Genomic DNA, 27,823 nt, shown 5'->3' with positions numbered 1-27,823 from the left:
CTGTTTTGGAAGCTAGGATGCTATCTGACACAATCGCCAGGAAAAGCAGCTTCTTTTTTGGATTATCTTCCTGCCCACTGCCAAAATTGTCTTCCCCTTCATTTTCAGTGTCTTTATACTTGTTGTAAATGCAATAATACCTTAAAATAAAAATCTCTTTGTTCAGCATACACTGTTAACTAGATTACACATGATGGCTGGGCTTTCTATGCTGATCATGTGTGCGTATGTCTTGGTGCATCAGTGTCTTGACAGTTTTGTTGGAATGGTAATAGACAAGTTGTCACTTCTCATGCCAGCTTGCTGGCATAAATGATGTAAGTGTGTTTGCAGTTTTGAAAAGTGCTCTGTTTCCAGTGCCATGTGGGAAGGAGTGTTCAAACTGGACAGAATATCTGCCAGACACTCACAGCTGACAGAATACGGGTACTGTGTGCAGGTCCTGGTGTAGGTGCTGCTTAGAATTTTTAGATCAAATACTCTAATGACTTTATAGGAAATTCATGGGTGTCTTAACAAACAATAGGGTTAAGAAAATTACCTTGATGTGCTCTTTTTGTGCTCTCTATCTAAAGGTATGTAGGAGGACATCGGACAAGTAAGATCATGAGAATTGTGGATAAAATCACAAAGTCAAAATACTTTCAAAAAGCAACAGAGACTGAGTTTATTAAGAAGAAAATTGAAGAGGTCTCCAATACTCCATTGCTGCTAACAGTTGAAGTACAAGAGTGCAGAGGAACACTAGTAATTAACATTCCACCTCCACCTACTGACAGAATATGGTAAGAGGAACTTATTGCAGAACTGGGCAATGTTTCAGGTGTGTGCTACCCAAGGGATTGCAACTGAGAAAAAAAGGTAAAGTGTAGCTGAAATGGGTTCTGCAAGAGGTGCAGTACAGACTAGTTGTAAATGAGGTAGGAACTGCTATTAAGAGAAAATTGACAGTTAAGCCACGTAAGTATATGCTTTGTAGGAGTGTTTATAAAAAAACCTGTTCTGTGTACTCTCCTAAGGTATGGCTTTCGAAGACCTCCCTACCTGGAGTTAAAAGCTCGGCCAAAACTTGGTGAGAGAGAAGTGACTCTGGTTCACGTAACTGACTGGATAGAGAGGAAACTAGAACAGGAGTTTCAGGTGTGTTTCATTTACATTTTCATGTCACTAATGATAGTTTTTGTCTATTAGCGGGGTGTTTCTTTTAAATTTTTGCATGTCCCTTATGTCATTCAAAACTAGTTGGTATCCTCCACTGCTCCTGTTCAGTGGAAAGGATGTTAAGAATTCTGCTGAAACTGACTTCTGGGATGGTCTCAAGACCATGTGTAGACATGGATGGAAACCTGTTTTAGCACTTGTCAGAATAATTTTAGAGCCAAAAATGCCCTTTCTTTGAAATAGGTACCATTTGTAGTACTTAAATAAAAACATGATCCTAGGTGTTCTTAGATGATAGAGGGCCAAACTGCTGTCTAAAATTTAGAACAGATGAGGCAGTAAGGCATCCTGTTACTACTTCCTTTAAAACAATTTTTTAAAAAATCACGTTGACTGTAGTGCAAAACAGGAAAGAAACCCTCCAAATTTACAATTACTTACAGGACAGGGAAACTGTTTACTGGCCCAGATTCATTCTGGATCTCAACCTGTACCATCGACCAGAAACCAAACCTGCTTATTTCATTAGAAGTAGTTTGAAAGTACGTGGGTAAGAGTTGAGAAAGCAGCATAGTTAAGAAAAGTGGTACATTTCCTGTAGGGCTATTTCAATTGAATGGAAAGTGCAGAGATCTTCATGCTTCCAAGCTTCATTTACAACTGTAACGTTTACAACTAAATGGGTTACGGCTTCAGTACTGGCATTAACTCAAACAGCGCTGAACTCAAGAACCTTTTATTTGCAAACTTGTTGCATTTTTTAACTAAACAAATCGGAAAACTAAGGTTTCAAGTGGCATATGGAAATGTAACTTAATTGCATCTTTTTCACAGAAAATCTTTGTCATGCCAAACATGGATGATGTTTATATTCCTTTAATGCACTCAGCCATGGATCCCCGCTCCTCTACATGCCCTCCTAAAGATCTGAGCACGGAGGCCCCTGATCAGCCATGACATGTGAAGACTTGCAGTTTACAGTATTATAAAAGTTATTCTCATGGTTTTATAAACTGTGCTGTAGTTCTCATCCTTAACTTGTGCCACAATGCAATTCCCCCCCCGCCCCAAGGACTGCCTATAACCATACCTTTGTGCTCACTTGCCTGGTTATTGTTCCTGTGTACTTCAGCTACATGAAGTTTCATTCCATTAAGCAGTTGATTTATTTTTGTACTGGCTGCCATCAGGATTTTAACTCGGAGGCTAAGATGACCTGTTCTTTGGGGGAGGGAGGAGGAACCTAACTGTAATAGATCAAGGAGCTTGTTGACACACCTTTTGTTCAGCTTATGTTTTCATGCTAAGTTAATGTGCATTAAAGCATTGAAAGGTTGTTTGGCAGCAAAGGAACTGTGTGCCAAATGGAAAAAATCCTAAATAAGGAATGAATTTATAAAACTGGAAGAGTATTTTTCTTTCTCAGGCAGTTGGAGGTGTAGAATGAACTGTTTTATGTTCTTTCACTTCTGCAGTCAATAGCTTGTGTCAAGCAATCGAAATATGAAATGATTTCAGGATAAAAGAATGTAAATTGGATGTATAGGTAATATTGTGATTCAATGTGGTATAGACATATTACTTTTTTTCATACAGAACCTTGTGCTTTTTTCTGGGGAAGCAAGTAGCCATAAAACACACACAACTATCAGTGAAGGTGGGATTGTCAGATTTTTTGTAAACGAGTAAAGCCATGAGACCAAACATTAGCAAGCCGCCTTATAGTGAGGTACAATCACCTTGGTTCATGATTAATTCTGAATGTTTATAAAAGACATGAGCACACACAAAATGTCAATACTGCACATTACCAGAAGTACTTAGTTACCCTACTGTGTATAGAGCCTCTTGCTACAACGAAACACCGAGTTTTTCTTCTAGGAGAGTTTGTTGCTGTCTTTTCCATTGCACTGTGTTTACACGCAAAGCATGGGACCAAATTCTCAGGTCACAGCTGTGCCGCTCCGGGCATCAGATCACTTTATGATAGTGGAAACAGCCCAGCCGTGACCAACAGGTTTTGGTGCCCATGCACTGGTTTTTTGGACTTAGTGGAATAGGAATCCAAGCACTGCAGTTATCCAAGCCGATTGTGATTAAAGACTTTCTGCTAATTGATGGCCAAATCCAAGGGGGGAGGGGGAACTGCCTTTTACTTCTATCTGGTATAATGATTTAAGACTAAACGTATGCAGTAAATTCAATATTTGAACACTACATATCCACTATTTAACACATGTAATATTTTTCTGATACTCAGTGTTGCCAACTGTTCATGGATGTCAGAAAATGTTTTAGTTTACAAAGAAGGTGAGTTTTGGCTCTCCTTTTATAACATGATTTGCTTTTTTTTAGAAGTAATTTTTAAGAACTTTTTTGTACATTGTGTTGTCACATTTGATGCAAGTCAAAATTTCCATGTGTAACTTGATGATTTACCATCTCTAAATGAAGCTACTATATTGAAGGTTTTTTAAACAGCACCTTGCCTGAAACATAAAAAGAAAACTAGCATTTAATATATTTAAAATTAATTCTATATTTGAACACCTATTTTGGTTACCTTTAATTGAAATCTTAGTAGGTTATATTTGTTACCTGAACTCCTCCTTGACCATTCCAGGCTGTGTATATTCTGGGGTTTGCCGATTACATAGGCATTATTTGCCTTTCATGAAGTCTGCATGTCTTGTACGCAGGTCTTTTATAGGATTTAATTTCTATGTGCAATAACTAAAAGTCAAAGGACTAGATGCACTAATGTGTAAACAGATTTAGACTTATTACACAAGATTGTCATATTGCACTTCAAACTGTGGGTAACTACAATCTGCTTGCTTTGTTTTGTTAAATAAATTTATCCCATGTCAAATGATTACTCAGTTAAATTTTATTTCTGCAGAGTGCTTAGCCACTATTTTCTGCAAGTTGTTTCGATAACTTTATTAGAAAGGCAGCTTGCCAAGATGACATAGCATACCATTTGTTTTTTCAGATTATTTTTTTTTTATATGCCTGGAGTTGCACTTGGCAGTTATGGCATGTGGCGATTTTAGGGTTCACCAGTACAGAGACTCTTCAAACTCTGAAAGGGCAATTTTACTGTAGGGAAACCAAAGTTCACTGCAGCAGTCAATGTTAATGTGAGGAACATGCTTTAAAAACAATGTTATTTTTCCCATTTTACCACTGTGAAGACCTTTGAATTACTACCAGGGCTCACATTGCAGTAAGGGCACACACTATGTTCTATAGTTTTAGTGGCAAAAGCCTCTCAGCTTAAGCATCTTCCTTTATGGTTTTGCTAGACTTGGGTACTAGTCTTGTACATCCAGGTCTGTCCTGGGCCTGTGTAGAGGTGCAGCTTCTCTAAAGAAAACGCTGTGTGCCTCTGCCTGCAGGACGGCACCAGTGCAGCGGCTGAGGGCAGGGGCGCAGGCCCTGCCAGCCACCCTGCTGCAGCCCTTATCGGTTTGGTTTCAAGCGGATTCGCTGCGCAAAGGCCCCCCCAGCACTGGGTGCTCTCTGCTGGCTCACCCTCACCCGCTTGCATCCCTCTCCTGCAACACCCGGCGGAGCCGTGGCACTTCAGCCACCAGCGTCCCCTTTGCAAACCAACCCTCGGCCACCCCCGGCGGCATCAGGCTTTGAAGCTCCGCGACGCAGGAGCTGCCTTGGGGCCCCGCCTCAGGCCGCCATTTCGTGCGGGCAGGCCCAGGCCGTCTGTCACTTGCTTTTAAAAGCGCCACCCGGGTCGGGCCGAGCAGCCCCAGTTATGAACAAGCGCTTCGCTCTGGCACTGCAGCTTGGCCGGCGGCGCCGCGGGGAGGGCACCCCGCCGGGTCAAAGGCAGTGCGGGGAACGGGCGCGGACGCGCGCAACAACCAGCCGGACACATTCACAGGGTGCACACAGCTTTATTCACCGAGACCGCTCGCCGCCGCTCGCCACGCGGGCCCTGCAAGACACGGAGGGAAAACGGGAGGTTACAGACGTAGTGTATCGCGGCCGCCCCGCCGGGTGTCGGCAGCCTGGGCGCTCAGTAGTAGGTTTGCTTCATGCATGTCAGCAGTCTAACACGTGTCACGAGACATCACCGCGGCCCGGCCTGCCTGCCCACCCGCCCTTCCCGCCACCAACGCTCACCTCCGCCCGCCGCGCCGTCGGAAAGACCGAGCCCCGGCCCCGCTCTGCTTTATATCGCCGGTGGCGCCCCGCCCCTCGTTTCGCCCAATAGGATTCAAGCCCCGGGGCACGTGCTGGTCCGGGTGCGCGCGCGCGCGGGGTGGGTGGTGCGCGCGCAGCGCGGCTGAGGCGGGAGCGCGGCTGAGGCGGGAGCGCGGCTGAGGCGGGAGCGCGGCTGAGGCGGGAGCGCGGCTGAGGCGGGAGCGCGGCTGAGGCGGGAGCGCCGCGCTGGCGCCGGGCCGAAGGAGGTAAGGCCCAGGCCGAGCCTGCCCTCCCCCGGCGCCTGCAGTGGTTCTAGTCGCCTTCCCAGAAGCAGTTGTACTCTTCTGTAGTTGTTTGTTCTAGCACTTTGCTGCTGTTGAGAAACGGTGCTTAACGTTAAAAACATAGGGGCTCACCTCGCTCGGACGTTGAGGTAGTTCCTCAGCTCCTGAGGAGAGGTGCCAGGGCAGCGGGGGCCTTCCCGCCGCCTCAGCACCTGCATTCAGCAGTTTTCCCGCCTCCTGCGAGGCCACTGGGAAGCATTTCTGTTAAATAGCTATGATTTGGTAGGGGCATATACAGTGTGTGTGCAACTGGGAAACTCCATAACGTAGCATGGCATGAAATTCACCTTAAAGCTAATAAAATGGTGTGTGAGGAGGTAGCAGTCCCTAGCAGCTCACCTGCCAGCGTCCAAACTCAATGGCAGGACAGTGCTGCGTGCTTAACCCAGCCGCCTTCCCAGGGGAGGCCCATGCTCTTGCACAACACTGTGGCTGCTTTTTACAGCCACCCGCCTTAACCGTCGTCCTGTATGGTTTCGAGGGCTTTCTGCATGCGTGGCAGAGGTCTGGACGTGTTCCTTGTGTGTGCTGCTGCCACAGCGCTCACAAAGCAGCACGTTGGATGGTCTGCTGGTTCTCAAACAGGGGATGCTTAGAATCCAAGACCACCTTAAAGCAAGCTGTCTGTTGGTACCAGGGAACTGAATCACAGTGGTGGTTCTAGCTCCAGCATGGTTTTATCTATGCAGATTGGCAGGTTAGCTCCTAACTGTGTCTCCTGCCCATATAATCAAAGGCACGCTTATTCAAAGGGGAGCTGCCAGGGCTGATTTGTTACGTGCATATTGCACGCTTAGTACTCTGTGTGCTCTGCGGCTCCCTTAATGGTATCGGTATTAAAAAGCAAACAATATGTAGCAAGGACAAAGTGGCTTTGTGTTCTATAAATAGGTATCTGAAAGCCAGGCCTTTGCCAAACAGTGTAAATTTACTTTCTTCTTTTAAAAGCTTCTTCCATTTGATTCCATATTTTTTGTGTTTATTTTTACCTGTTCAGAGGAGCTTGGACCTGGGTTTTGGTTCAGTGGCACCTTCTTTGTTTTCGCGTTTATTTAAGGCCTTGCAAGGCACACCAGGGTCAACAGTAACTTTGTCAAAACAGGAGCTACGCCAAATAAATTTGGCCTGATCTGCTTCGAAAGCGAAAAATCAATAGGGAAACTGTAGCGGGCAGGGTACTGCTGGAGGAGGGAGCCTGTTGCTTCAGCCTGAATTTACCCGTAAGGGTTTTTTTTACGAATAAGCAGCAGCAGCAGCCGGCTAGCGTTGCTCCCCGCCGTTTAAAACGCGGCCCTTGCCCGAGCCCCCCGGGCAGGCCGCTTTCGTCGGGGCTCAGCGCAAACGGGGAGGCTGCGGCAGCGGCGCGAAGCCCCGGGGCAGCGCTGCCCGCGGTCCCGCACAGCCCCCGGCCCTGGCCGCGGCGGGGGGCGGCCCCGCAGTACCTGCGCGCGGCCGGCCCGGCCCTCTGTGACGTCGGTGGCCCGGGCCGGGCGGCCCCGCCCCGCGCCGCGCGGGGAGCGCCGGACACGCCGCGGGCGGCAGCAGCGGGCGGGGGGAGCCGGCCGGGCGCCCCCGGGTCCCCGCGGGGGGCAGCTATGGAGCCGCTGCGCCGCCGCCTCAGCCTGGGCGCGCTGCTGCTGCTGCTGCTGTCGCTGTCGCCGAGGCCCGGGGTAAGCAAGGCGCGGGCCGAGCCTGCCCGCTTGGCCTGGGGTGGGGGCTCGTCCCGCGGGGGACCGGTGGGCAGGGCGGGGGCCGGTGGCAGAGTCCCCCGGCCGCAGCGGGGCGGGGTGGGCGCGGCTCGGCGTGCTGCGGCGGCGGCAGAGTCGGAGGGGGCCGGGGGAGGCCTTGCCCCGCGCAGGCCAGGCCCCCCCGGCGGCGGAGAGCGGCGCCGGGGCTCCTGCGGGGGCAGTGCCAGGAGCGGGCAGTGTGGCGGAGCCCCTTGCGCTGCCCCTTGCCCCCTGCGCTGCCGTTGATGCCCTGCGTGGGGCGGGGGGCTGCGGCGGCCGAACTCTGCCTGAGGCCGTGGACCTGTCTCTGCGCCGCACCTAACGCCCTACCTGAACGTAGAGTGTATATATTAATGCTTGAAACATAAAAATACCATGAATTTCCCATAAAAATACCATGAATTTCCCGTAAAGTGGTGGGTGGAAGCAGCACAGGGAAACTTTTGGAAGTTGGAACTATGTAGGTGGATGGAGAAACTAGTGACACGTGCTAGAAAATCTATGCTCTGGCCCCCCACAACTGAGGGGGCTTGTTTTCTTCCTGAAAAAAGACCCCAACACTGTATGTGTGTTGACAACCAAATACAAATGACCAGCTACATACCGAGATACTGCAGCATTTGGATCATCCTGTTTCCAGAGCAAAGATAGCAGCGTGCACTCTGTGTACATATGGTTGGTTGGTATCCAAAAGAGACTACAGTCCTAAATTCAAAGGTGAAAGACAAAGTGCACAAGTCACTGCTCTACAGAACCTCTTCAGAAATAACCGGGTTGCTTGTAAGGTACTGCGTGGAGCAGTAAAAGCACAGGGAACGGTGAAACTGGTGCAAAGCAGATGGCATGCTGAGCAGATTGTTTTCACAGAGGTAATAATTTTAAAGTGTACTTTAAAATGGGTGCCGTGTACTGCATCTGTAGAGATGGAAAACTAAGTCTTCAAAAATTCAATTCTGAAAGGTGCTGCTCTGTAAATTCTCAGGATCAGCAGACAATGAAAAGGCCAGCTGGCATTCGCTGTTTCCATTATACTGAAGCGTAGAAGAGGAAAGTTTTAAGTTACGTTCTTGGATGGATTGTTCATTGTTACCTGAAAATGCTGCTGTAATATATGGGGGTATAGTTCAGGTTAAGCAAAGCTGAAGACTTCATTTTTCACCTGGATATAATAGCTCCACTCCCCTTCTTCAAAAGTAAACACTTTTAGTAATGAAGCTGTGTAACATACCTGCTGTTGTTACTTCATTGGAAAACTGGAAAGAATTAAATGCAGGCTGTAAGCATGGTAGTGTGCTCATGTCTTTGTCTTAGTCTGGACTATAAGGTTGGACTGAAATCTCCTTGGGGTCCTGACAGCTTTGGGGTTCAGATTTTGTAGGGAAAACTGTTTTGCAACTCATGAAGTTTTAAAAATAGTAGTACTAATAGATTATTACTAAATTTTGTGTAATTTTACTTGCATAGTCACACAAAAACCTAGACTCAGGCCCAGGTAGAATTCGCCCCCTTTTTTCTCTAGATTTGTCTCTCCTGGTCTCCCTGCCCTGCCATCTTACCTCAGATCAGTGTCTGATCTCGCATTCTCCATTTCTGTTTCTTTTCTTGGCGCTTACCCTAGTCTTTTTGCTCTGCCAGCTGTAGTCCTCACCGTGACTTCCAAGTTGAAATCTATTCCGTACTTCACTCCCTTTTCAGAACTAGTTTTAATTTCTGTGAACTCAGTCCCAGTCATCTCACCTGTGATTAACCCATTTAACTGGAAAAGCTTATTTAGTACTATTAATGTCACTTGAGTAATAAATTCCCATGAAAAAGGCTGGCGTACAATTCTTGGTATTGAGGTAACAAGAAAAACATGAGATTGCCTGAAGATTTGCAAATTGTGTTTTATATAGATTTCTTTAAGGGTACTGCTCTGCTCTGCCTTTTCTTTCTTTGATAAATGCACTTTGTTACTTTATATCACAACGTTAATACTGTTTTCCTTCAGCTTATACGTTCATACAAGGGCTTCCTTTCCTGTCTTTATAAGATGAAATGCTGTCTCTTGTTATTTAGGTGACAATGTATAGCTCTTGGAATTGCCCTGGCAATGTATGGGAACACATTATAAAAGGGTGACATTTCAGATACAGCAATGAGAAAAGCAATAAAGCTGTAAATAAACAGTTACTGTAAATATTATACAGTAATGACTTACAGTGCTCACTAGTTTTAAAAAGAAACCTTGTTTTTTGTGAGCTGTGGACGTTCCAAACTGTGCTTGTTTCTCTTTTAACATGGAGTCAGTTTACTCAAAAATAACAACCTTTTGGGGATTAAACTGGCATTTAGGACATGGGTCTGCTCTCTCCTGCAGCCTATGGGATGGGTTTCAGTGCTCTGGTACGTGGTGTGTGCGAGCTGCACCTGGCATGGGAAAACCCCGGCCTTAGCCAGATGTCTTGTAGTGCGTTCTTTTATCTCAGCTGGAGGTGTTTGGCCACTTAACTGATTCACATGAAAACCTCTGTGAGACAGCAGAAGGTTTTAAAGAGGGCATCTTCAATCATGATGTTAACTAACATTTATGTGTTTTATTTGAGTTGCAGATCTCCTTGTTCACTCAAAAACCCAATATATTAGGGTTTGGGGACTGCAGACTTGTCTTGCACAACTAAAATTAATGGACAGCTTTGTCCTGGAGTGTAAATTCGTGTGTTTATAACTGTGTCTTGCTTATTTTGGTTGCTGGTGTTCCTGTGAATATTGAAATAAGTTTTGGTTTTACAGAGAGAATCAAGTCTGAAAACCTAGCTGGGACGTTGTGATGTGGAGCACCACTCACAGTCCAGTCAAGTCAGAGGGTGGCTGGAGTGGACCTCCTGTAGTTTTCAGTTTTTCCTCTTGCAGTTCGTATGGGCATATGAATGAAAAGTCGCTGGAACTGAGTTACAGTGTTGATGAGAAGTAGCTAAGGAAGACATGTTGGAATTTAGTTTAAGATTAAAAGATCTGTAGGTTTGATTTCACTTTCTAAAGAAGATAGAACTTAATTTTTTTTTTAGCTCTCTTTCATGTATTAACTTTGTTATCAGCTATACTGAAAAACTTCCTCCTTCCCGCCCAGTAATTTACTGAATTTTACAAAGAGTTTCTTCATGGAATGGTTTTATTATGCATAGTCAGTTTTAGCCTCTAGCCAGTGAAGCTAGAGAATAGCTGTCAAAACCACAGACTGTGATGAATATGCCAAGTGCTTGCAGCGTGTGCTGATGTCTAAAAATATTTTGCTTTGCATCTGTATTGGTTTACTGATTGTGGTTTCAGTAGCCTAATTATGGTATAGGCCTTTTCTTATTTTGAGGAAAGTGTCTGGTGCTGTTAATGCCAAAGTTATTTTTAAATACTTTTTTACTAAAATGCAGGTGTACAGCTTGATGTATATTAAACTAATTATCCAGCGAGGAATATAGATTTATTTTTTTCTCTCCAACTTGAGTGATTATATATCTTGTCAACTTTTTTGTTCAGAAAGCCAGGTGTTACCAAAGAAATTATGAGGATGTAAATTCTAGTTAGCAAACCATCCATCCTTTGTCATCCATCAAACCTTACAAATTAAGTTTGGTGCATATGTATTCCAACTTAAGACTCAGAAAAGAGAAAATTATTGTCAGGTGACACTTGGCACTGTGATTTGTTTACTACCGAGCTTTCAATTATTTCTGTGGAATGGGTAACACTGCTCAGAGTCAGCACACACCATCACACATCCAGGTCACTCTGAAATGTTTTCCTGTTACTTATTCATACTCGAAGAACCTCCTGTGGTATCACTGCCACAGCAAAACATATTTCTAGGTTACAGAACGATAACCTCAAGGAACTGAGTGGCCTGGTTTTCTTTTTATCTGCTGTGTCTACTGACTTCAGTGGGATTTGTGCATACTTGGTGACCTGCATTTCAAAAGTACTGGTTTTAAGCAGATAAATTAATGGAAGGGATTATTTCTGTGGAGACTGTTTTCTTCTAACACAACAAAACAAAGTAGGGCATTGCTCTGCTAATCCTTAAAACGATGTGAAACGTTGCTGTGAATGAAGAAGGTACTGTCTTTGACATTGAACTGTACCATAGCCGTATACGAACACACCAGAACTTGTCCTACAGCTTCCCCTGACCTTCGTTTGACTCCGTGGGCCCTTCAGAATTGCTTTGAGTCATTTTATTACTTTGATTTCTAAAACGTTTTATCTAAAGATGTAGTAGATTTGGACTGAGGGAAGATTCTTCTGCAAGCGTTAACTAGTATTTATGAAATGTGTTTCTATTTCTGTTTATGAAATGCTGTTTCTATTTGACAGTATATTTCTATTGTAGCTTAAAAATGCTATTTTCTGTTTAATCCCTAATCTTAGGCTGTTAGAGATTATTAGCAGTCAGGCACCCTAAGAATGGTAGATGGGAGTGGCGCTTCCCCCCCCGCCCCCCCCCCCCAGGGGAACTTGAACTACTATGAAAAGCTTAAAAGAAGCTATAGTGATTTCTTGATCTTACTCGTATCTGAGAAGTTTCTAGTCATTCTGCCTGTGGGCAACATTCAGGTGTTCATCTGGTTTTCTACACAAGCTTGTGTGAATAGCTGCTTCAGCTATGGTTTTCTTTCCTTATCATTTGGCTTCTAAATGATCTGGAGGGTGCATGTATGGAAAAGCGTTCATACTCCTGTGGCTGCAGGATGTGCAGAGGAACTCTTTGCACGTTAGCACTTTCTGTTTGGTCCCAGGTACTAGCAACCTTCTAAAATGTCAGTCATCTGGAAGACCACCTTGGTTAATGATGTTTTGATGAGAGTTCCAGAACAAACATTTAATTTGTAATTTCTATAGCCTTGATGCCACAACAGATAGACATTCAAATGTTAAATATGAAAATACTAAATCTACAGATCTGCAAGTAGTGTTCCATGTACAACATGTTACTGATATCTGATACCTGACCATAATCATGGTGGTTATCTTACAGGCACATTTTTTTGTGAAAATGATACAACCTTTTATACTCTTCTCAATAAGAAGACAGGAAGAGAGCTTTCTGGAGAATATACTGATTCTGTAAGATAAGATAAAAGATAAAAACTTGCACAGAGAGTAAGATCTAGCCTAGAAAAACAATTTTAGTCTGTATACATAGAAGATGTGGTAGATTTGCTGTATGTTGAATTTTATTTGCAACTAAACTTCAACAGTAGTCATTATATTCAGGGTGTTGAATTCCCACCTGCGATCTAAAGGAACTTCAGTAATTTTCACTTCCTGCCTTTAACAGTTGTGTGTTCTTGCTGGACTTACTGTGTTTCACTCTAGGTGCTGCTTCACTGTATTCATGAACTAAAATGATCAGCTTGAGTAATGGATGTTTTTGGTGTATCTTTCTTGATAGAAGAACAAACAGTCATTCCAGTCTTTTAATTTAAATGCTTTTGTTCATGGAGTGGGTTTAGGGTAGATAGATTTTTATGAAGAAACAGGTATTTTTTGTGTTCCCTGTGGTGTATAATGTACAGGATTTATACCATATACATGGGTGTATTAAAATACTGCCTAAAAATATTTTCTGCCTGATCTACAAATCTGATCAAAGAAGACTTAAATTCTCTGGGATAGGGATTTTTTGTGAGTGAAGTGAAGATACATCTACAGTGAAGATACACATTTGATATGAGAACGCTGAAATGTGCTTGTCAGAAGTTTGAGTAAAAAACCAATCAAATTAGATTTAAATTAAAATTAATTTAACTAATAAATAAGAGTTTATAAGAAGTTGTTCAAATGTTGTAGTTCATTGTGATTTCTTTGAACTCGCATGGATATGTAGTATGCACTTTAAACAGCTGCCTGGTGTTGACCAACATCTGGCAGTTGAGAACAGTGGTTAATTACATACGGTTAACCTGGCAGGCACGGTTTGTTTGTGCAATTAGTTGAAATTAAGAGCTGTACTATTAATTCAGTGTCTTTGGTTCATGTGTTTTGTTATGTTTCTATTTTGTAAGCCCAGAGCCCCACTGACAGCTTTATGCAACTGAGGCTTTAAAGTTATTTCATTTATTACAAAGCTTCTCAGGTAATATTTAAAGAAATCAGATAACTGTTATGTGTTATCTAAAAGAAAAGCCTGGGAAAAAATATGTATATTTGTGCATTAACTATATATTAGTTTAAAAGTAAACTGACTTTTCAACATCCTTACCTATCACAAATCACTGTTAACCAGAATTTTTTGGGTGTTTTGGGGGGTTTTTTGGGTAAAATGTGTTGAGATCTTCAAATGAAAATTAATATAAGAGTGTAAAGTGTTACTGCACAAAAGCTAATTTGGAAGTAATATTGACCACCATCCATTACTTCTGGTTTTCATCAAAACATTGTTTCCAGTAAATTTTGAAATGTTTTCCCTTTCTTAACAACTTGAAAACAGAATGATTAATAATGGCTGGATGAGCGTCAGTGGGGTAGTATGTGGCTATACATACATACATGTTTTTGAGGATGACTGCTGTCAGTTATGTCTCAAGATCTAACCCCTGTACAAAATGAGTTTGGGAAGTGAGCTGGCATTTTGTGCCATGTCACATGTTGGGGTGTTACCCCACCGTTACCTGCATGGGTGAGAGGTGACTTTGGTTCCATGGTAAAGAACAACAAATAGACAATTCCTTCTGTTAATCCCAATTGTTTGTTGAATATTAAAGCAAACCAGAGAGCTAGGATGACTGTGGTGAAATTTAATGTCGTTAATTTATGAATGACAGATTCTGAGAGCCAGAGGAGTTACAGTTGGGCTCCACTGCAGCAGTAGTGGTGTAAATGGAATTTGGAAAGACTGAAAATAAAATCATGCGCAGTATATTATTACTGGAGTCACCCAAAGAAGTAACTCCATGAAGTAAATGTTCTAAGATACGGAGGATTTCCTAATAGTTGTTCCTACTGCTGGTACCCTATTGAACTGAGATGTCTTCTCATGCTTAAATAGTTTATGCACGGTGAGATCAGTATAGTCTGCAAGTCTTCTAAATTTTCTGAGCTCGAAAGTTGTTTGTCCTGCAAAGGGAAGGAAACCTGTTTAAGTGCAGCTTTTTTCACACTCCTGGTATTCCTTGAATTGGGTATCTTTTTGGGGCCTCATCACAGCCCACTCATGAAATATTCATATTATAGCTCAGCATTCACACCGCTGTCAGTCTGCCTCACACCAGTGATAAGGCTGAGGGAATCTGTCAGTCTGATGCAAGACAGCATGTTAGAAGTGAGGAGCGTGGACGCTGCTCAGTTCGTGCCTCACTCGCTCATTAGTGTTAGGAAGATCAGTTACTCTAATTCTTAGATTATTATGATGTTCTATGGGAAGCAGTTCTTTGTTTGCAAAGAAGCCTTATCTTTTGCATAAAAGCAGCTATAAAGATATCTACAATGCAACCCCAAGCTTCCCTTCTTGTTTTTGTTCAAGGGTAGTTCTATGCAGGCAGCTGGACAGTGATGGATTTAAACAGTAAATCTTCTTGGGGAGGCAGACTGATCTCACGGTCAGATGGCTTTTAGCTCCAGATGGATGTGATGATGGACTGTGGGTTATCAGTTCCCCTGCTCATTGCAGAATCAGTGGATCTGGCTTGTCACATGCTGATTTAAGAAGATGGGAAGACTAGACAAGATGATTATAAATCAACTACACCATCCTAAGTTGTTTTGGGACTTCATGTACCAAAAGACCTAAAGGGCAACATTTTCGTGAATTACTTTGATGCAGTGGCTACGGTAGTTTGCTTTATCAAAAGTTATAATACAAAAGAATGAGAACCTGTAACTTTGCAGTACAGCTTCTCTTTGCTCTTACATAAAAGTCAGGTCATTAGGCTAGAAAGATACTCTTAAGTTCATTTCTGATTAGTAACATCTTGAGCTGCATATTCAATAGGCAAGCATGAGAGGAGCTAGTATTCGGTGTCCCTGTTTGAATGAACATTGCAAAGCTTCATTCCAGATGCAGCTGTAAATGTTTTATTTAAGGGCAGATATGTTTGCAGCCTGATAATTTGACTACTTCAGATAATGAAAATTACATTTATGGATTACAATAAATCTCCTTTTTTTCTGCACTTCCAGCAGTTACCTCTGATCTATCGTTTGTGTATTGTTGATCTGTACTTTCATTTTTTCTGCACTGTTTTACAATTGTCGTCTGCAGCTGTTTTTGTTACGACTAGAAAGAAGCACATAATGTTTGTAGGTGCGACCTGAAAGTTGGCTAGTTATTACTTTATTATATTATCCTTTTAACTTTATGCTTTACCTGAAAGTCTAATGCTTTGAGTGGTACTACAAATGTATCGTTTTCCAAAGAAGTTTACCCCTATATCCATGCATTTTAATTTGGCAGTGGTGTATTTTGCTTCGCAGTAATTCTAACATGACTGATAATTGTTTTTTACAGTTTAAATCATTTAAGACATTATTAATAATGTAAAATTCATACACTTCCATTTCACGAACCATGGTAGGTTAAGAGTTATTAACTGAAACTTGCTAAACATGGCAGGTGGCTCGCAGGTGAGCAGTGCAGATACAGTCTACGAATTACCAGTTACTTGAGCGGTAACTTGAGACTTGGTAAATGGAAATGGGTTGGTCTTGGGGTGTATGGGATCATCCTTAGCCAGGATGAGAAGAGCAGACATTAAATGAACATGTTTCTGCTTTGTGCTGGGAAGCACCTTGGACTTAGCCTCACTGTTCCGGTAATAGCTACATAATTCTGAGTCCTTGATGGTTATATGATGCCCTTTTAATGAAATTGCATGCTCTGTGATACCCAATCTCAAAAGTTGCTTGTGCTGTAGGAGTGACGCCAGGCACCAAACAGCTCTGTACCCATACATGTAAATACGAAGTGATGTGTCCCCAGGGGCAGAATGATTAGAATGTCAAATTGAGGTTTGAATCCTGCAGCTAACTGCTTTCTAGGAAATGTCTGTGGATGTGTTAATATATATGGACTTCCTTACACAGCGTTATTTACTACCTACTGCAGAAATACGGTATTGGGAGACGTAAGGTATAAAAATCCAATTAAGTGGTTTAACAGTATGGATCTTACCCACCCTTTAAGCTGCATCTATCCTAAATATTTTGCTCTTGCTCAGAGAATTTACATGCTTGCAGATCCATCCTGTCTCTCAGCTGCAGTCACCCTCGTAGAATATTGATCACCTTTCAGTTTTATTTATCCATATTCTATCCAGTCAAAGTCTTTTGGTCTTTAGGGAACTAAACCCTGGCAAATGTTATGTTCTATTTACTTGGTAATAGCATGTTTTTGACATTAACACTTAGGTTCTCTGAGTTGCTTTAAGTCCCTTGCTCTAGCTGACTTATCACATAGTCTTTGTATTAGTCCTTTCCTGTCTCTGTCTCTGATTTCTCCCAACTCTAGTACAGGAAGACATTGATATTAAATTGGAAGTGGATGTTGAGTTAAAGCAGTTTATCTGTATTTATCTCTAGGGGAACTTAGCACAAGAAACGGTTCCATAATGTTAGAGTGGGAGGGTGGGGATGGGGAATCACTTAATTCAAAGGGCCAAGAAAGTCGTCCACTTGTGTGGTTAGAAAGAAGTGATGTTCCAGGCAATGTACTATATGGGACTTACAAGTAAACTCTGTAGTAAATAATTACATTCAATGTATGGATTTTTCTTTTCCAGAACACCAGCTCAGTAACTGTGCCAGAAACACTGTTGTTTGTTTCAACCCTTGATGGAAGTTTGCATGCTGTCAGCAAGAGGACAGGAGCAATCAAGTGGACTTTAAAAGAAGGTGAGCAGAAGGTATCCTGATGTCCTCTACTCAGTAATGGTAGTAACAGTCAAATCAATTGATAATTCAAACTGTTGTAGGGCCTGGTAATAACTTTATTTTCTTTCTTAATTTTGCTTTTGCTCCAGTATTAAGCTGCAGTGTTTCTGGAGTCATGTTCATCTTCATATTTTCACTTTGCAGATCTTTCCCAGGTTGATGTTGGGGGTTTTTTTGCCAGAATGTTTAAGCTGTAGTGGTGTAATTGGTAGGTATCCTGTTTTATGGGAGTGAGTGCAATTATTTAAGCAAGCATAGAACAGAATAGATGGCAAATGAGAGTGTCAGCTGGTGGAGCTGGTGGCCAAGGACTTGCGTGATTGTGTCTCTAGAATACCCTACATTCACTGGTGCAGTGGATATCATGCAAACCTCAGGTCTTTTTTCTATAATAATTGTTTGGAAACAGCAGAGTTTTTTAAATAAAAGGACTGCACTTGTATAAAGAAATTTAACATTGCTCAGTGACTGGAAGTGATTTTGTAATTTTAATTACAGAGTAGAGATAGCTCTTTATGTCTTCGTGAAAAATTCAGAATTTAATACAGACTTGTTTTAGTGGGACTCTGATTACATATGGTAGAGAGATAGTAGCACTTTCTCTTCACTTCTGGAAATAAATTGGAAAGCAGGTGTAGATGGAAAGGAGTCACAGTGATTGCATCATTCTCTCCTCTATTTTTAAACCTGATGTCAGTTTAGTAAGTGAGCTGAAATGGTAGGGAATGGATTGTGCATATCTGATACCGGCAGTACAAACCATTTTTCTTATTTGTGAAGCCATTCATATTTGAATAGAAATCTACCAGACAAAAAGTTAACTTCATAAATGAGCAAAAAATGCTTTGGTAGCTCCTTTTGGAGTAAAAAGGGATGAACAAATATTTTCTTGAAGGATCTTGATTAACAGGTTTGATCACATTTTCTTCCCTGTTTCCTCTTTAAATTTAGATCTCTCCTTTCCCTGAACAGGCTTGAATAAAAAAATGTTAGCAGCCTCCTCCTTTGTTGTTGCTATAGGCTGCTGCGGTGTTGAGAGCAGCTTACTGGTTTTTGCTGGTCGTTCAACTGACATGAACATACACCACATAGTCCTATCCTAGAAGGGTATCTTAACTGGCAAGAGTCTTTTTGAGGAAGAAAGGAACACACTTTGGTAATGAAAAGGATCTTAGAGTGTATTGCTCAAGGAACTTCCCTTATTTAAAAAAAAAAAAAATATTGTGAAACTATTGTTGGTACAGTAGAACTGCCAGACTGGATAATCTAGTTCTATAGGACTTCTTTTTTCCCCTCTCTGTTGCTAACTGTGCATTATTCTGCACCTTATGTACATGAGGTATGTTCACTTGCTTTTGGCAAAGCACTTACTGCCCATTGGTTTATTTCTGTATAATAGAACAACACTCAAGGGCCTATGGGAAAAAAATAGTGGTAGTTACCATTGTTACAAGATGTTTCATGAGTTAACTTAGTTAAGTGTACATGGAACAAGGGCCTGTACATATAAATTAGTGGTGTAATTTGTAATTGGAAGGTTTTTATTTATTTTTGCAAAACTGTGTTTGTTGGTGGTTACCCTGTGGGTGGGAAGCCCAACAAAGATGCGACAGTGTTGGGAAGTAACAGCCTGTGAAAGTCCATACCATCTCGCTGCGCTAAATCCCTGGAGAGATTTAGTGGTGCAGAATTCAGTATTAATATTAGTGTCTAAACACCATTGTTCGGTGCATGTATTGCTGCAGAGAATTACCCAGTGGGAAGCTGCATGCATTGCAAGCAGTGTTCTTTGCAGGTGCCATTTTACCCTGATTATCAGACAGTGAGCCATGTATGTAGTTCATGTGCTTTGGGAAGCTGTGGAGGTCACCTGAAGTGTTGCAGCAGCAGCAGCATTCATCAGGAAGGGAATGTTTTATTGCTGCACTTAAGCAGCAAGGTATTTAACAAAGGAAAATTCATGTATGTTTTATTTTTATTGGGGGAAAAAACCAAGGTAGCATTCGTTATCAGGTTAAACATGAAAATCTTGCCATGTGTGGTTTGTTTTAATTGAGTACTGAAGCTTATCTTAGGTATGCAAAGTAAATGAGCCAGTGGTTATCACCACGATAGTATGTTTGGGTTTCCTGCCTTCATCTAGTGCTGGCAAGAAAGGCAGTCTGAATACTTGTGCTCCCCATAGAGCAGGCAAAAAAAAAATGGGTCTGTTAGTAATAGGACTCTCCAGCAGTTCAGAAATAAAGCTGCCTTCCCTGCAGTTACCGGTAGCCTTATTTGTTGAGGGTGCTTTATACCCTCATTTCCTGTTAGCTTCAAAGGGTCCTACTATCCAACAGCTCTTAGGTTTTTTCAGTGGCCAGGTGACTGATGCTGCTTGTTCCCTGGGCCTTGGAAACCTGGAATATGGTTGGAAAGTTTATAGAAAAAACCCACACTCTTCCTCTCTCCAAATTTCTGAGAGACACCTTTGCTTCTGCTGTGACCCCACAAAAACTATGGTATTGAAAGGCATTTGTTTGAATGGGTATTGAAAGGTTGTGGCACACATTTGAGATCAGAAACTAAATAAGGCTCTTGGTGCCGTCTCTGAGCAGTAAAAGGAGCTGTCAGTTCTAAGTGACAGGGTGATCGTCTCCCATCTTTTCTGCACTTGCCACTAGCAAGGTATGTGGTGAGTGTCCTCAGTAAGATTACTTAGGTTGAAGTGTCTTCCCCAAAACTGCTGGAAATGAAACTTCTTCTGTCATTCCCTATAGATCTCTTCGAAAGGTACTGGAGTGCAGCAATTTAGGTTTGCTTTTACATGTGGATAAGAAAGTAGCCAGTGGTAGAGATGGTGACATTGGCAAGCCAGAAACTGGAGAGTGCTTTTCTCCTTAATGTCAGACTTCGCATTTACAATTCTGATTTCAGTATGAGCTTTAAGAACATGATTTTAAGACTGCCCTGTTCTCTCACATCTTTGTAAAAATCATCCTGTACATCTTTGTTAACCGGAGAACTTAAGTTAATGAACAGAATGTTGAACTTTGAGATGCTAAGAATGTAGTGTTTCAAACTGAACTCTTGGACAGAGTATTTCTCTGTTCTTCTCACAGTCAGTCCTGTGTGTCCTTCTGTACCATTCAAAGCAATCTCCTTCTCTTCGTTCACCAGCTCCTTAAAAGCTTTTCCCCTAAGAACTAATTCAGAGTAATTTGCCAGAAGAACATGTAATATATACAGATTTGGATCTAGATTTAGAGCCAGCAGAAGTTTTGTTATGATGTTCAGTTCCCTGTAGCAATCGAAAAAACAGTGGCCCACAATGAATTCAAAAGGTTTTGATTTCTGATACCTTACTCATAACCTATGGGTATCAGTGGTGTGGTCATGGTAAGACAAAGATACACAGACTGTATCTATCAATGGTATGCATTCTGTAGATTGTAGAGGGCAAATCGGAGATCTGTAGGTCCTGCTCTAATAACAGTGGTTATTCCCAGGTAAGAAGCAATATCTTTATGCATAGCTGTAAATCAATAAGGATAATCAAGACAAAATGATTGTAGAATGGTACTTTTTCCAGCAAATTCCAGAGGATAGTTTGTGAGTGTCTCTAGCCTCATTTGGTGAACTTGCAGCAGCATGTGAGGATGACATACATGATCTTGAATTGGCCCGTTAGCTGAAATCTTATGGTAGGGCCTCAAGTCAGTAAACCGTTTTTTCCATCTGGTTCCAGTGGGGCAGCAACTTACTCATTTGTTGTTTCAGAATCTCCCACTTCTCCTTTTCAGCTGTTGGTTCTACCTGAGGGCACGTTACAGCAGTGAAAAGACGAAGTCTATCTTGCGCATTAAAAAGACTTGGGTTTTGGTCAAAGGGCAAATTTTATCTTACCATGTGTTTGTGAAATACGGAGAAAAGTCAAATGTGTTATATTTAGCATTATGGTTGGTTTCAAAAATTCCATGTGGTTTTTTTTTTTTTTTCCATATATGTATGCAAAATATGGGTTAGAATTATTTCAGAGTAATCTGAAACGTGTGGTATACTTCTGCCCACTCACAAGCAATGGATAGAGGCACAAATATTTTCTGGCCATGATGCAACCAAAACTGTATTGGGACGTCAGCCTGCTGCCAGGTCAAAATGTTAATTTCAGCAAGTGTAACTGAACTCAGTAATTTGCTAAATTACTGGACAGTCATTATGTTCACAGGTTTCTAGTAACTGCTGTACTTGTAAATAAACTCTAAGAATTCTAGAAGTAACCTTTATAATCTAGTATCAATGTCCTTTAAATTCTTTTTTTCCTAACACAGTTATTTTACAGATCTTTTTATTAACTTGTAAAAATGAAAGCTTTTGAGTTCTTACAGGATAACCTTTTTGCAGTCCCACAATGACAAGGCGAGGTATCAGCTGTCTTTGTAATGGCATTTCTGTGCTACTGATGCCCTTGAACTCCCTGTGCTTGTGGGCATTAATATGCGTTGCTGAATGAATTTAATGAAGAGTGGCAGTGGCAGTAATTTTACTAACAGTGTGTGCTTGTTTACGCACAGGTGTGTATTACCAGATCAGAAAGCTAAAGCTTTTGTATTATATATTATATATTATATATGTGTATATATGTGTTAATATGTATGAAATTGTAGGATTTTAACGTAGGAATTATTAACATACTCTGCCTTAGTGGAGGCTACAGGAAAAACAAATCGGAAACCCATGGAAATGTTTGTAGAAATCCCTCCAGCACAAAGGAGAGATTTACAGGGTGATGTCCTGCTTCCTAACTCACCCCCGCCATACTGCATAGTTCTTTTGACATCTTTGCTTTCTTAGTCTAGAAAGAGGAAAGCTTTTGTGCAGTTATCATGCCAAAAGCTTTATGTAGGACATTACAAGAAGCTGGCTTTTCCTCTGCTACTGGAAATGGAAGCTTAAGGGAGAGGTAGATGTATTTATATCACAGGTTTATCACATTTTCTCTGTAAAGTTTTTTGTCAGTACAGAATACTTCCTGCTTTGTTCAGTGGTTACTATCGCTGTTGTTGGTATTGGAACAGATTGGGCCTGTTAGAATGACTTACCGAATCACAGGGAACTGCAGTTCAGGGAAATTTTGAAAGCAGGATGGCATGATTACAGTCTCAGCATGTTAATACTGGAGTGCTGAGCGGCTGAAGAGAAGATAAGGCCTCAGTTCTGACTTTTGCAAGAACTTTTACCATTTGACCTGTTGTGGAGCAGTAGATGACTTCGGTTATAAGACGACTCATCTTCTCCTAGTCTGTATTCAAGCATATGAAAACTATTGTAAGACCTGACAACAATAAATTAAACTCAAGATTCTCTTTTTATCTCAGAGTGAGTTCTTATTTCAAAACAAACGTTGACATAAAGTTGGAATATGTGCCAAACCACATGAAAGTAAGTGTGAAGAGTTCATTGTCTGTCTTCAAAGAATCTTTGCAGAGCTACAATCTTAGTTCAAGAGGATGAAAGTGTTAAGAAAATGAGAAAACTTAGGTTACCCCAGTGGTAAAGATGTAGAGAAATGGCTTTCCACAGCCTGTCTTTCCAGGTGGATGGTGCTAGTAGTGAAAGGAGAATTCCTTCCACTTCAGAAAATAAACTCCTCCATCCGTTTATGTTGACTCAGTGAATAGTCTAGTGCATAGAAATGAATCAGATGTTGATACTAAATGCTTTCTAACAGTTCATATAGAACACTTAGGTGTTGCAGGAAGTGTTGCAGAATTATCAGTTCTGGTTCATGTACCAGTAAGTACTAAAAAAAATTCCCTGCAGCTTTGTAGTAACATCCTAATCTGTTCCATCTACCTCTTTTTTTTTTATCATTGTTAGCAAATACAATTGCAGTTACTGAGAAAACAAGTAAAAGCAGGATTTTTTCCACTTCTGATGAAGCACTGTTTTTCTACATGTTTAAGATAAATGGTACTAAAGAAAAGTTAAGGACTTTGTCATGAGCATGATGCTTCTGTGCAGCACATGCTGAACAGCTTGGAACTTGTCATAAAGCTTTTGTGCATCTCTTCTGATACGCAAGAGTGCGTCAGAAAACGCACAGCACAAATTGAAGAGATTTTCATGGAATTTCTGGCAACGTTTATTAAAGTGTAGGATAGATACATTTGTTGATGTAATAGTTATGTGACATTTTCCCAACAGCTTTCAGAAATATAAGCTTGGAGGTAAAAACCTAATGCAAGTAAATATTGCACACACATATATGTGTGTGTGTGTTGTCTTTCACTGTTATGGTACTGGTTGGTCAATACAATCATGCTTTTGTAAAAGTAGATTGCTCAGTCTTAGAAAATTATGCAAAACCAAGTTTATTAGTCAGAAAATGCAGTACTGTATTATTACTCACTGTATTTTGGGGGCAGAGGGAAGCTATAGGAAAGCATTTCTTACCAGGCTCTCCTGCAAATGTCATGGACAAACCAGGATCAGTTGCTAGAAAACATAATACACCTTTTGAGATTTCCTGTAATTATTCAGGTTTTCCTGAGCATTCTTTGAAAAAAAACCCCTGAAATATTAATATGTTTGAGGAAATTGCATTCTGACCTGTTCTACTGTAAGTGCCTGTTGTGTTATGTCAGTAACGGTGCAGTTAGAAAATTTGGAACTTGATTTCAGATAGCACTGTATATACAGTTTTATACTGTAATTTCATATGACAACTTTATACCTCCATTTAATTCAGAGAATAAGGAGTCCTTTTATTAAAATGAAATTTAAAAGTTTCTGAAGATAATTTGGACAATAAACTATTTTCTTATGCTTTGCCTAGGCTGACTAGAAAGTGATTTTAAAGAAAAACTGCTTTACTATACTTAAACAATGTATATGCAGTCAGTTATGACCAAAAACAAGTTGTGCAGCATTGTTATCACCAAATATCATTTGAGGAGGAGATGTTTGTAGATAGGACGAAGTTGCTCAAGCACTGTTGGTGAAGATTGCTGTTGTCTAGCAATAGTCATCATCACTGTAGGCAACAGTTTACTTTTTACCAAGTGAGACTCTCTGTGTAATCAGCTCATCAGGAGACACTTAAAAGTTCATTTGGCTTTTGCCTTTAGCAATGCTTGTAGCATTTGCATTAAATTTTACTTTAACTGAGGCAGGTGCCATTTTCTGCTGATTTATGATGCTGTTTCCTTCTCAGGACTGTGAGAGTTTGCCTTCCCATGAAGCATTTATTATCAGAAAAACTCTAGCTTGTGATCTTTAATGTCTTTTTTTCTTTTAGCTCACTTCACCTAGACTTGTGAATACATTGAGTGTATAAACTTGACGTCAGCTTTTAGGAGTTCAGCCTAGCAGTTCAGCTCCAGATTTCAATGTTTTGTATAATGGTCACCTAATGCCTCTTTTTTTTTTTTTTTTTTTTTTTTTTTTTTTTTTCCCCTTGCTTTTCTTTTGTAATGGAGAGCTGATGTTGTAAGTCACCATGTGTTGCGTTAGATATTATAAAGCTCATGGAATACTTGAAGCAGACACTGAGAAATAATTGGCATATAATCAACTCTTGGGTTTGGAATGAGGAGGGTCCCTCCCAGCACATCCTGAAGTCAGTTTCTTCACAAGGGATAAAATGAGTTGCTTGATGTAGTTAATGAAGATCTGACTAAGTAGCATGGTCTGTCGAGACAGCTACATAATGATGAATCACTTAGCTCCTTTGTTTGAATGTTAATTATTCTTAGGGCCTTTTGGTGTGTACTTGGGTTTTTGATAAATTAAATGCAGTTGATGATATAATGTGGAGCTCTACACTTGCATAGCATTCCCATCTTATATCAGTGAACAGTGGTAATGGTGATAGCTCATCATTAAGACAAAAACTGCTCAAGATAGGCACTTTTTCAGTCTGTCTTCTATGACTACACGTCAGTGTTTAGGACTGTTAAAGAGTAGCAGCTAAATTATCTCGGCATTCTTGTTGCCTTGTGTATGAGGCTCCAAGTACAAGGTAACAGGACAAGGTTCTGTCTGTGCTGTCCAGTGGGTTGCTTCCCAGAGCTGTGCACAGCTCTGCAGGGTCCCTGCATTAGAGGAAATTTGTTGTGATGTGGAAGGAGACTGATGTGTCCGTGCCACGCAGGAGATGCCAGTGCAGTGGTGAGTAACTGTGATGAGTGGAACGGGTAAAGTGTGCAACTTGAAAAGTCAGCTAAGCAGCGAGTTTGCTAGGCGTAGTAAGATTCAGGGCTTAAGTAGAGCACTGCTCCCTCTCCAGTTAATTGGGTTGTTCCCAGAAGCTTAATATGCTTTTGAGTAGTTCACTGTGACAGCTTTGAGGATGTATCTGGAAAAGTTTTTAGATTTGAGGGGAAAATAAGAAGAAAAGTAGTTAAGTTTTGAACAAAGCTGCTCTGAGAATGTTTACTATTGTAAAAAGGAATCAATGAAAATAAAAAATGGCTTTGCTGTTATTCCTCGTATTATGCTTTCTTTCTGCCTCTGATAATGTATGTGCATCTTTTGGTGACTGCTGTTTTCAACTGCATTGTGGCTAAAGGTCTGTTTGGGTAGGGGTTTCTTATGTTTTTTAAATCTGTGGTATAAAACAAAGGGACATCCTCCTGGGCTGTTATCATCGTTATCATCAAAGCCAGTAGTTTGTGTGGTGCAACATATGCAGAGTGGTAGAGACTTTGTAAGACCCATGTAATGAACCCTGAATTTCATGTTCTTGTCTTGCTTAGCTCTGCAAATATCCCAGTACACTAAAGCTGTCCCGAATCTGTGCCAGTTTCCCAACCAAAGCCTCTCAAAACATCATTGTTTTCGTTCTTACTTCCTTCCTGCTGTGTCATGATGTTTGCATGGAGACAGGACAGGTGAAAAAACAGTGTTTGTTTGCTTGGTCATCTTTCATCTTCTTACTTGGGCTCATTCTACAGTGATGGTTTGATTTCCCCTGCGGAAGTGAAGATACCTTGCATCCTCTGGACTTCTGCATTACTTTCTGCCAATATACACACAAATAAGCACACGTTTGTCTTGGAAGTTGTAGTGTATGTCTCACAAATCTGGGAACTTTTGTGGTTTTGGCATCTGGATTGCAATTCCCATGATTCAGGATTTTTTGAGGCTTCAGATAGTAATTTCAAGGTCGCATCACCTTAGATTAAAATCAAATCATTGTTCTTAATTTACCTTTTAATATGTAAGGATTTAGATTTAGCACTGTCAGGTTTTATTTCGTAACTTCTTTTGTTGATGACAGCTAAACTGTGATTCTGAACCACTGAAAATACAAATTACTGTGAGATTGTTTCCAAACCTTTTGGTTTTTATGTAATGTGGATTCTTGGATAAATTTTAGCGGGGAGATTATTCAAGTGAAAAGATCAAGGTTTAGGTAATTTTGTATAGCCCTTGACAGGCTTCTGGTTTTATTTTCAGTGACGTGCTGATCATGGAGGTTTTATCTTGGAGTAGGAAGTGGAACTAAGTCATTGGCAGTCATCCTGTTCATTTCAGTAGGTGTAACCCTGAGCTTTTTTCAGTTTGAATGTTGCATCTTAAATGTTGAATTGGCTGGAAAGTATACACTTACCTGCCTGGTACAGGGGCACCTGAGACATAAGGTAGCAAAGGTTCAGAAAACACAGATTAAAAAATATCAAGATACCTACTTTTGTATCCCTGTTCTCACAGTGCCTGCAAACCTCCATTAGCTGTAGCGTGTTTTTTAATTAAAATTGGTTGTTGAAGCCTGCAGGGTGGAAGCAGTTGCTGCAAGTTACGGTCTGCTGCCTCCTGGGCAGCCAGTGCCCAGCGATCTCACACACCTACGGGAAGCAAGAGTTTTTATTAAGAGGTGTACAGGTGGTTCTAACAGACTCTATGTGCTCTGACCAAGTGAGAAATAAAGAAAAAACTCAAGATACAATAACCTGTGAAAACAAGAACTGCTGTCTTCTCAGAGTCCTCTCCCAGGGGTGGCTGGGGAGCACTGTGGATAAAACTGGGCAAAGAACTTCAGGAGGTTTAAAACTTCTCAAGTGCTTTGTACTTTCCCATTTTATAAACCTAGTTTCCAGACCAAACAGGAGATGGCTGCAGCTGCTGAGATAGCCGCTTTCAAATTCCATGCCTCAGACGTTCAAAAAGGAGCAAATTGTTGCAGGCTTGACTTAATCCTGTATCTAGTGAGTTCAAGGAACTGAGTTGTCAGTGTTACGACATTTTCTTTTTATCTTTATGCAGATCCTGTACTCCAGGTGCCAATACATGTGGAAGAGTAAGTCTGTTTCCTTTATCTCATTTACTGCTTGTTTGATTATCTCTGACATCTTGAAATTTGGTTTAATTTGACCTAAATTATCTATGTACTAGAAAAGTTGCATACCTTGCATAAGTCAATTTAAGGTGGTTTAGAGAGCAGATACAAAAAATAATAGTTCTGTTATTTGTAGTGCAAGGAAGAAACATCATGTCTGCAGACAGTTCTCAAGCCCTTGCTCAGGTTTAGGGATGAAGCGT

The 27,823-nt window shown here is 41.2% G+C and overlaps 2 protein-coding genes and 2 non-coding genes across 8 annotated transcripts in view; 2 read left to right on the top strand and 2 right to left on the bottom strand.

Moving 5' to 3' along the window:
• The window catches only part of TEX2 (testis expressed 2), a 54,815-nt gene extending 50,779 nt beyond the window's left edge, over positions 1-4,036 (top strand). For all 4 annotated transcript variants that reach the window (XM_040581922.1, XM_040581923.1, XM_040581921.1 and 1 more), the window contains 3 exons: positions 576-785; positions 1,020-1,140; positions 1,996-4,036. In XM_040581922.1, the coding sequence (XP_040437856.1) occupies positions 576-785; positions 1,020-1,140; positions 1,996-2,118 (454 nt within the window). In that variant the 3' untranslated portion in view covers positions 2,119-4,036. The remainder of the gene's footprint in view (positions 1-575; positions 786-1,019; positions 1,141-1,995) is intronic.
• Positions 4,037-4,882: 846 nt separating this feature from the next.
• On the bottom strand, positions 4,883-5,017 carry LOC121082809. The gene has a single exon (XR_005826139.1). It is a non-coding gene; the product is annotated as a small nucleolar RNA SNORA76 (small nucleolar RNA).
• Positions 5,018-5,198: 181 nt separating this feature from the next.
• LOC121082797 lies at positions 5,199-5,261 on the bottom strand. Its single transcript, XR_005826126.1, has one exon. It is a non-coding gene; the product is annotated as a small nucleolar RNA SNORD104 (small nucleolar RNA).
• Positions 5,262-7,191: 1,930 nt separating this feature from the next.
• Positions 7,192-27,823, top strand: part of ERN1 (endoplasmic reticulum to nucleus signaling 1) — a 42,222-nt gene continuing 21,590 nt past the window's right edge. Inside the window, exons 1-3 of one of the 2 annotated variants that reach the window (XM_040581926.1) lie at positions 7,192-7,342; positions 17,149-17,260; positions 27,548-27,581. In XM_040581926.1, the coding sequence (XP_040437860.1) occupies positions 7,268-7,342; positions 17,149-17,260; positions 27,548-27,581 (221 nt within the window). In that variant the 5' untranslated portion in view covers positions 7,192-7,267. The remainder of the gene's footprint in view (positions 7,343-17,148; positions 17,261-27,547; positions 27,582-27,823) is intronic. The other variant, XM_040581925.1, reaches the window with a different exon arrangement.

The sequence above is a fragment of the Falco naumanni genome, chromosome 1 (assembly GCF_017639655.2).
Source record: "Falco naumanni isolate bFalNau1 chromosome 1, bFalNau1.pat, whole genome shotgun sequence".
Taxonomy (NCBI): domain Eukaryota; kingdom Metazoa; phylum Chordata; class Aves; order Falconiformes; family Falconidae; genus Falco; species Falco naumanni.
The sequence above is the reverse complement of the archived record's forward strand: the minus strand, read 5'-3'. Positions and strand labels throughout refer to the sequence as shown.